The sequence below is a fragment of the Juglans regia genome, chromosome 7, assembly GCF_001411555.2.
Source record: "Juglans regia cultivar Chandler chromosome 7, Walnut 2.0, whole genome shotgun sequence".
In the NCBI taxonomy this organism is placed as follows: Eukaryota; Viridiplantae; Streptophyta; class Magnoliopsida; order Fagales; family Juglandaceae; genus Juglans; species Juglans regia.
In genome coordinates this window covers 18,185,902-18,196,144 of record NC_049907.1, presented here as the reverse complement: position 1 = coordinate 18,196,144, position 10,243 = coordinate 18,185,902, and the positions used below count along the sequence as shown (strand labels likewise).

General features: G+C 36.3%; 1 protein-coding gene across 1 annotated transcript; it reads right to left on the bottom strand.

Annotated features, from left to right (window-relative positions):
• Nucleotides 1-8,179: 8,179 nt before the first annotated feature.
• LOC118348887 (uncharacterized mitochondrial protein AtMg00810-like) lies at nucleotides 8,180-9,490 on the bottom strand. The gene is made up of 4 exons (XM_035691437.1): nucleotides 9,448-9,490; nucleotides 9,171-9,354; nucleotides 8,635-9,120; nucleotides 8,180-8,327 (listed from the first exon to the last, which is right to left on the bottom strand). Exons 1-4 carry the CDS (start codon nucleotides 9,488-9,490, stop codon nucleotides 8,180-8,182), a joined length of 861 nt encoding a protein of 286 aa, XP_035547330.1.
• Nucleotides 9,491-10,243: the final 753 nt, after the last annotated feature.

Genomic DNA, 10,243 nt, shown 5'->3' with positions numbered 1-10,243 from the left:
ACCATTTCATTATTATTCATAGATTTCTCATCTCATCTCATTCCTCAAGCGATGCCTATATCTATAATTTCATACAAAAGTCGTATCTTTACTAGTTCTTTTTTTAAAGAAAATTTTCAATTACAAGGCACCACACTAGCTTTCAGTTCTACCTATCACCCACAAATTGATAGGCAAACGAGGCGCTTAACAAATGCATTGAGGCGTATTTTAAGATGTTACATTGGATCAAGGCCAAAGGATTGAAGTTTATGGCTTCCAATGGCTGAGTGGTGCTACAATACTATAGTCCACTCTCCTATTGGGATGACTCTATTTGAAGTATTGTATGACTACTCTCCGCCAAAACTTCTTTTCTATGTTCAAGAAATTACTGCCAATGTTCTTGTAGATCAACAATTGAAAACAAAGGAGGAGTTCATGAGTCTATTGAGGGAGAATTTACGGAAAGCACAACAAAGGATGAAGTTCTTTGCTGACTAGAAAAGGACTCAAAGAAGCTTCAAGGTAGGTGATTGGCTTTTTTGAGATTAAAACCATATAGATAGAAGACAGTGGCCTTGAACCATAATTTGATGCCATCACCGCACTACTATGTTCTATTTCATATCACATCCAAATTGGGAACTATAGCTTATAGACTGAATTTACTAACTTCCTCCAAAATTCATTTGTATTTCATATATCTTGTCTCAAAAAGAAGATGTGACAACAAATTAAACCATCACCATCTTTACGTCTTGTGGATCAAGAGGGGAACATCCAGAACCTGAAGCTATACTGGATAGGCGCATAAAACAAGTGGGTGATCATGCCATGATTGGGGTGCTTATTAAATGGAATGGCACCCTTCCAGAAGATAGTATCAAGGAGTCTCTTTGGAAGCTACGTGATCTTTATCCCCACCTTGATTTTTAAGGAGGGAATGCTCTTGCCAGCCTTGTGGTCAAGGCTTTTTGCATGTGGAGGAGAATGTCATGGATGTTGGAGCATACAAAGTTGAAGGAGAAGAGTTGTTCAAGGGAGAAAAAGTATAAACACAATGGACAAGAAATATAGTGGCTAAGGGTAAAAGGTTGCGTTAGAGCTTAATAAAACAAGGAGTTTAAGTTGTATGAATAGTTTTTTAGTTGAATGAGATGATTGGATTAAACGGGGCGTTTTGAGCTAGTATTCATAGTAAACTATATAAAAAGGGCAGGAAGGAAAGAACAAAGGCATTTGTGAAGTGTAATCCGAACTGTGTGAAGGAGGTGGGATTTTCCTTGAATAAAGTCCAATTCTTGGTTTCCTAGTTCCATTCTTTTACTTCTTTCTTCTCTGTTTCCACCATTTTCTTGCATTCCAAGAACACTTGTAATAGTTGCTATCATAGAGGCTAATCCTCTCATGGCAGAAGGCACTCGTTCCACGGCTCTGAAGGTGCACCAAGAGAGTAATCAAAGACAACAAGAGGTGATACAAAGGTAATTGGATGATCAGCAGCAAACCATTCATGCCATTACAAGCAGGTTAGATCAAATGCCATATTTTCATGGGCCAAGTATTCAATAAATTCCAATGGGCCTAGTCTTGAGTCCAAAATAAGCCGACCTTGTCCAATAAACATTTTTGGGCCTTTAAAATAAATTCTTGGACCCAATACCAATTAAATATGGGCCCAATTGGTCCATAAGTATTAAGTGGACTTTATTCTAATTATTAAGATCAATAGAATTCCATAATCCGCCATAATAAATTTTGGAGCCGCAATCTATCCAAAATTTTACAATAAACCTCAATTGGATTTCTAAACATATTGGTCCATTAATACCATCTAAAATCATCCACTAAATCTTAATGGGCCTAACTAATATGTTTAGCTAGGAATGAGATAAAATTCCTAGCTATACATATTGGCCCATTCATACTATGATCCAAAATCATCCAAAAAATGGTTATCCTTTGAACCTAACTAAAATTCCTAGCTAACCTCAACAAATAATAGCTCATGTATGTTCTTATCCAATATGATGCATTAAAAATCAATTTAGGCCAATAAAATTATCTTTATTTTGACTTTAGAAATGCTAGATCGGATCATTACATAGTCCGTTTAAACTTCTCTTCATGATTATATCTACGCGCGTACCGAGAAGTGCAAGCCAATAAGCAAACTATTCCCTCCATGTCTACGTAGTGAAAACTTCTTGGAGTTTGAGAAACTACCATTATGCTTGATGGTTGAAGTGCTTTGAAAAGAGATCAATAGCTAGATCAGTTTCAAAAGAAAATTCACGATTTAATGAATGTTAGAATTCGTGACTGCTAAATTATCAATAGGACAGAACATGTCATTTTGCCATACCAAGTAAGAAATTCATATTGAAAGGTTTGACAACGAAACCTACTAATAATTGTTATAATGGCTTTACTATTTGGAGAGGTTATTCAAATAGGCTTCCCTTCTTCACCAAATCTTTGTCTTGTGACTAACTGACGGAACTTCATGTGCTCCGTTAAATATATTTTACAATAAAAAGAATTTTACAATTTGACATACCACATCAAATCACATCAGTTTAGTACGTAGATTTACGTTTGTGTAATTCATTTGTGACCAAAGTACTTCTCTTAAAAAGTTGTCACATATACCTATTCAACCTCTGGGTTTTATGAATTTATCTCGTTCTCAATTTCTTCTGAAAGTTCCATTATTCCAAGTTTCTAAATCGATAATTAAGGGGGTGTGCAAGTAGATCAGTAGGCAAATTGTTGCTTGTGATGAGGGTACGTGGGCAGGAATCTCACCCTTGTTGAAATATATTTCCCTATACCTTGGAGCTAGCGTCAAGATCAGTGTTCTAATATTATATTATATTCCTGATGTTTGATTTTTCACATGACTAGACAAAGGCGGCCAAGCTTGCATGCTTGTCATTGAATTAGAAGGAAAGATGCTAAGTAATTGGCTCAATTAACATTGAAAAAGAAAAAGAAATGAAGTAATGATAGAGCAAGTTGGTACCTGAAGACAGAAAAGCCTTTCGAACTACTGAAATATTCTTCTTTCCCTAAACCACTTAGACTGCATGGATTCTCTTCAACTCAGACAAGTTAATTTCACTAGTCACCTTTTGAAAGTTCTTCGTGATGATGAGCGTGCAAAGTCCAAATTAAGCCTTCCATATGCACCTCTTCTTTTTGTACTTTCTTTTAGATCCATCCAAGCGATCCATCATCTGAAGATTCTCGATCCCCCAGCTGGCCTTCACATTCTAATTACTGCATGCAACAGTAAAAGATCAGTACTTCAATATTGCAATACCCTAGCCAATGGTCATTTGCGTTCGAACAGACCCTATATTAATGTTTAAAAATAAAAAAACAGCTAGAGAGAGAGAGATTCATGATCTTCTAGCTGCATGCTGCAAAATAAAAATTGGCATAGAAAATTTTAAAGAGTTATTTTATTTTTAAGTAGGTGTGTAAAGTATAGTACTATACACATTATTTAAATTATAAAATTTGATTTATAAAATTTAAATTTTAAAATTAATCTTTTAAATAAAATTATGACATGTAAAGAATTTATTAATTATACCCTCCATTCCGATCTGATCAGAATAAATAATCATTTTCCATAACTTTCTACTTATATAGCTACTTAGCATTGAGGTACAATTTTTGAAGAAAAAAACACCAAACCATTCAGCGGCTGCTAAAAACATTAAAAAATAGGTAAAAGTGGGTCAGAATGCACGTACGGCTGTTGATCATCTCTCTTAATTAATATCTCGCGGCCATCACCTTATACACTTAACGAGCAGTGTTGTTTTTATTCTTATTTGAACTCGTGAGCAGCAAGATTTTTATTTTTATTTATTAATTATATATATATGGCCTTTTCTTTTAATTTTAGTTGCATGTATAAATTAAATATTTCCCTTCATGCAGTATTTATAAAAAATCCATTAATGAAATATCATGATAAGTGAACAAATTGTGAAAGTTGTGTGTTTTTTTTTTAAGAGAAAGTCTACTTTGCCGCCCCTAGTTGACCGCTCTATTTGACTGCTGGTCAAATTTTCTTTTTTTTATTTAGTGATTAAAGAAGTGATTTTAAATATATTAATGTATTTTTTTATTTTTTAAAAATATTTAAATGTATTAACAAAATATAAAAAAAAAACCAATAGGCAGTACGCCCAACAGTAAGAGTGGGGTGGCATAATAGCCCCACTCTTTTTTTAATTGTCCATTTTAAATATTGTAGAAACTAATTTCAAAGAGAGAAATCTTGAATCCACCACAGAGTCCAAGGATGTGCGTAATGCATATGCCCCGGCCCCTCTTATTTAAAATATTATATGTTATGATTTTGAAGGTTAAAAGTTTAACTAAATTAGTATCCAACAGTCATAGGACTTTTGGATCAATAGTTGGATCTTTAACAATAACTTGGCTTTGATACCAATTGTTAAAAGACCCAATCATTGATCCAAAAGTCGTAGAATTGTTGGATACTAATTTAGTTAAATCTTTAAATTTCAGGATCATAACATTATATGGGGGCACTGGATTACACCTATCATTAATTAAGATTTGTAGTGTTTGTGCATCTATGCCTTGATCCAACAAAAAATGAAGGAAAGTGTTAAATTAACCATCAGTATTGTTCTAAAATGGTTGGATATTTATAAATTAAATTACCTATCATTAATTAAATGATCAAATATATAAAATATTTAATTAAATAGAGGCCGTAAAGTCATGTATTATATATAGTAGGTAATGTCCGATTAATTCAGAGTTCCGATGATGCCAAGCTAAATCACCAATTAATTATCTCGTAAGTTTAAATTAATAAAATGCTAAAGCTGGTTAAATTTGTTAATGGAAAATCTTATAATTTCTTCACAGAATGAAGAGTTGGTCTATATATCTTGTAAAATGCAAAGAAATGTCGTCTTACGATACAGAGCAAGTAGATGATGCATGCATGCATGGAGATCAGGAATGGTCGACATGATGGCTAAACCATCAATATATTGTCTAAAGCTGCACATGCATGCATGATATGATGGAGAACCAAAAAACTATAATGAAAAGGAATCTTGAAAAAGGAGAAGCTCCGAATACGTTTTGATGGTTCTCCTTCCAAGCAACTGCACAAAAAGAAGTACGCAACCATGAATTGAGATCGAGTTGCTTTTAGCCTAAATATATAATATTGTCTACATGATATTGTTTCACTTAACGGACAAATATTTAAAGGAAGGAGGAGGGGAAGTTCTCATGATAGAATCCTAATTTTATTTATGAGTTAATAAAAATGACATGTGTGCAGCTAGCTGTCTTCACAAACAGTACATGAACTATATATGTTTCTTCGTCTTTAGGGTCAGGGTCACTTTTGTGTGGTGTTTGCTATATATGTTTAGGCTAGCCATGTATGAGTTGTATGCCATATGCATTAGGTTTAATTTCCCATAGATATATACTCAGAACTACTCTTTCTTTTCATTGCTATTTGCTACTCATAATAGTTAAGAATCTTTTTATTTTATAGCTACAAGACAGATGATCATGAACTTTAATTAGTTCACAGTACTGATGCCTCACGACATCATTAGGTTGATCGTCAAACCATTCCGTACTGTTCCTGCATTGTATTCTCTGCACAACAAAATCTCATGCATGTATAGAATATATAATATATATATATATATATATATATACATATAAAGTTTAATCACAATTCATATAAATATATATATATATATATATAAGTAACTTGTTATTAATGTTGGTGGCATTTGCAACTTTGTTTAGGCTGCTAGCCATGAGTGGACGACATGCATATAAAATATTAAATCAGGTTCCGATATCACGCACTTTAAATATCGATCCTTCCCCACACACCAACAATCTTAAACTTTGTTTTGTTTTGTCTGTGATAGGTGATTTTATTTGGTGATCATTAATGCCTGATCATGTAAACACATACATGTAAAGAGCAGCTAGCGCGCAAGGTTGGTATTCTTTATGGGAGGGGATCTCATGAGTACGGAGGCCGGGATCAGAAGTTAATACAACATGTAAAATTCAATGGAAGCGCAGCTCCTTCCACAAATTAAGCCAAAGCCAATAGCTAGCTAGGATTCCAACATTTTCCTTTAATATCCATCTACATTCTGCAATAAAAAAGTTTTTACAGCAGCTTAATTCAAAAGTGCATGAATCCTAGGTGGGTTGTCCTTTATACATCTTCGTGGAAAAGGATAAATTTCCATAAATCATGTAGCTGAAAATGTAAATGTAAAAATCACAGCTTGCATCCCGGCCCCATATTGCCCTGCCCCAGTCTATTAAATGAGATTCTTTGCTAATTGGAGGATGCATGCAGCTTGCGTGCCCCATCGTTAAGCGCTTCACGCTGATGATCACAAAGGTCGTCAGATATTGAGAGAAAAAGAAAATTAATGCCTGCAGCTAGCCTTTTATAATACTAATAGCGCCTAGTGCTGCCCCAAATAAACTCCCCCGCCCTTTTCTAGATGTATGATGAACCTGATGGTATCAAGGGATTATGCGCGCATATTGCATGGTCTCCCTCAGTACCTTCAAATCAGCTTGATCGATCACCTTCTATTATTCTCTCTTCAATTCCATACCTTATAGTTCATGATCAGTACTACTTATGTTGTCATGAGATAATTAGTACGGCATATTCGAATCGTCAAAACATCAAGTGCGTTACTAGGATGTCTGTCATATATATGCATAATATAGCACTAAATTAATTTGCAGGAAGTAGCAGGTTGAATGTTTCTTTATAGAGATGTAAATTAGTAGAGATGCATGTAAACTGTAGAGATAATAATTTGATACAAATTATAAAACGACAATAATAATATTGATAATAAGCTATGGCTTGAAGAAAGGAATCAGATCAACTATATATAGATATATATTTATAAGCATTGAATACAAATTATATATTATTACTCAGAGATTGGGATACCACCAAATAAATCACAAGAGAAATCGAACCATTACAGAAGGAAAAAAGAAAAAAAATAGCACATGAGCTGTATGCTCTGAATCATGGGTAGTGTTTTTTTAGGCTGAAGGAGTACTACTACAGTGAGAGAGCCGTACTAGTCAGAAAGACTGGTGGTGCTCAGAGTAGGAGACACGAGTTGCGTAGAACCTGTCAATGTAGGCGGAGGCTTTGTTGTCGATACCGGGTTCAGCAAACCGACGCTCTGATCTGTCTGAATCACCAGAAAATATTCTTCTATTGTCGACACCTTGATTATCCCCATAATGATCACTGCTTCTCCCACCTGAAAAGCATACCTTGAATATGTTGCAGACTGAGAATGAAGAAGATGACTTCCCTCCCATCTCTCCGATGATCTTCTTATTCTTATGATCTCTTATGTGCTTAAAATGGTGTGTACAAGTCTGAGAAAGCCAGAGGCTATAGCTCAGCGAGTACTGTTCGATCTCTCTTAATTTGAGGTTGTAAGAACATGAAATATCGACTCAATGTATTTATAGTGGGAGGAACCACTTGATCATGATCAGGAGCATTAAGGCCTAGAAACTAGGTGCTGTCTACCGCCAGGATCGATTTTGGTTGTTTATAAAGATCTTAATTGGACGGCCTAGAGCCATTGAAATGACAAGTTAAGAGATGACATTAATTATGGCTGTAAAACCCAACCCAGATAAAAGCACAAGTGTTCTGGTCCCCTGGATTTGAATTGACCAAAATAGTAGTTCCATTTGGTGGAACTGTGCCAACTTTTCCTTTCTACTTTCTAGCTTCCTATTAACTTTAATTTCCATTATAAAGAAGATGCCACCTTCCATCTCTATTAAAATATTGACCAAGGAATCACTGCTAGCTAGCTCTACAAATTAAATCAGCAGTAAAAGAAAATTAACTGAATCACAAATTTTATGTCCTTAATTCAGTATTGTCTGCATGTGTACGTAACCACATGATGAGAGATATATCCTTAATTTCCAGTGTTTAATAGCATCTCCGCGGCCAAGACTGGTGCTTAATTAATAGCATCTGACGAACAACGTGAAGCATGCATGAGGCTCGTGTGTGTGTGTGTGTGTGTGTATATATATATATATATATATATATATATATCATGATGCAACAATCAACCAATAATTAAGCAGCTAGCTCTAGCTCTTCCTGATCACGAATTAACCCACCAACCGATCGATCGCGTGATGGAAAGCCACCACTCCCCACTACAGCAAGCTCGAGGGAGGCCTCCTCCCAGCTTCGCATTTTCTTTCTTTTTTTCTTCGATCCCCTGTAAGTGTTTCATTGTTTCAGTAGTGAGTCCATTTCATATATAGACGTAATTACATATTTGTATATGGAAAATACATGAATGGAAAGATTACAAATGAATAGAAAGAATAAGGAGCTACTATATTTATGGGTCAATGGATATACAAATGGAAAGACTTAGATTAAGGCAGAGGATCCTCAACACTCCCTGCAAGCTAAGCGTCGGATTGGAACAGGCATGAAGCTTGGAGCGAAAGAATTCAAAGAGAGGTATTGACACACTTTTAGTAAAAATGTCGGTAACTTGCAAATGAGAAGACACATACTGAGTGCAAAGCTTGCCAGTAAGAACAAATTCACGAAAAAAGTGGTAGTCAAGCTCAACATTCTTGGCCTGTTTGTGAGAAACAGGATTAGAGCTCAAGAAGATTGCACTCTTGTTGTCACATAATAGAAGAGGTTGGTGTGAATAAGAGACTTTGAGGTCATGAAGAAGATGCATGAGCCAAAGAAGTTTAGCAGCAGTGAAAGCCAAGGCACGATACTCAGATTCACAATTGGAGTGAGAAACAATAGGTTCTTTCTTGACACTCCAAGAAACCAAATTGTCACCAAGATAAATAGAATATCCAGAGGTAGAAGTACGACAAGTATGAGGGCAACCTGCCCAGTCTGCATCCGAGTAAGCAACTAAAGCACCAGGAGCAACAGATGGATGAAAAGTGAGACCAAAATGCAGTTTGCCCTTAACATAGCGAAGAATGCATTTGACAGCAAGAAAATGGTCTTCAGTCGGGGCATGAAGAAACTGACTGACAGAGTTAACGCATGAGCAATATCAGGACGTGTGATGGTCAAATACGGGAGAGCACCAACAAGAGATCTGTAAAGCGTGGGATTCGAAAACAGAGGACCATCAATAGGCAGATGCTGGGAAACAACCATGGGAGTGTGGACTGGTTTGCTATCAAGTAACTGAGCTCGTGTGAGAATGTCCAGAGCATATTTCAGCTGACTGATAAAGAGACCATCAGTGGTAGGTACAACTTCAAGACCAAGAAAGTAATTGAGTGAACCTTTAGTGGCGAACTATGAATTGAGCTTAGAGGTAAAGCTGTCAAGAAGAGAGAAGTTGTTGCCTGTAATAATGATGTCATCAACATAGAGAAGCAAATTGATCATGTTAGACTGCTTATGAAATACAAAAAGAGATGTGTCTGCATGACTGCAATAAAAGCCAAGTTGAACAAGGAAAGAGCTGAAATGTTGAAACCATGAACGAGGAGCTTGCTTTAGGCCATAGAGAGCTTTCTTCAACTGACAAACATGATTGGGGAAGCGAGGGTCAATATACCCAGGGGCTATTCCATATAGACATGTTCAGTGAGATGCCCATTGAGGAACGCATTTTTGACATCAAGTTGGTGAAGAGGCCATTTGTGGGTCACAACAAGAGAAAGGACAACACGGACAATGGTAGCCTTAATAACATGACTAAAAGTGTTAGTGTAATCAAGACTAGGTACTTGTGTGTAGTCCTTAGCAACAAGACGGGCTTTGAAATGCTCAATAGAGCCATTGGGCAAGTATTTCGAAAAATCCATTTGGAACCCACGATGTTGGTGTTGGCGGGGCGCAGAACCAAAATCCAACTATGATTACTTTGCAGGGCTTGAACTTCTTTATCCATGGCAACAAGCCAAACAGAGTTCTTAGCAGCGGATTTGAATCCTTTAGGCTCAGTGGATGCAAGAAGAGCAGAGAGAAGGCCAGAGGATTCCACAAGGTCGAGATGTGCCGGGTGGCGAGTTTAGAAAATACCAACTTTGGCTTGTGTGAGCATAGGATGGGAGCCCAACGGAACAACTGAAATAGGAGTGCGAGCAAGGATGGGCAACTCAGTGATAGGCTCCGGAGAAGCCGGGCTGGAGTCTG

Bases quoted from the DNA above. Each gene is read 5' to 3' on its own strand.
- LOC118348887 (XM_035691437.1), bottom strand. From the start codon at position 9,490: ATGATCAATTTGCTTCTCTATGTTGATGACATCATTATTACAG. The intron at 9,355-9,447 runs GCAACAACTTCT...TTGGTCTTGAAG, and splicing joins TGATGACATCATTATTACAG to TTGTACCTACCACTGATGGT. The intron at 8,328-8,634 runs GTATGTGTCTTC...AAACACTTACAG, and splicing joins ACTGGCAAGCTTTGCACTCA to GGGATCGAAGAAAAAAAGAA.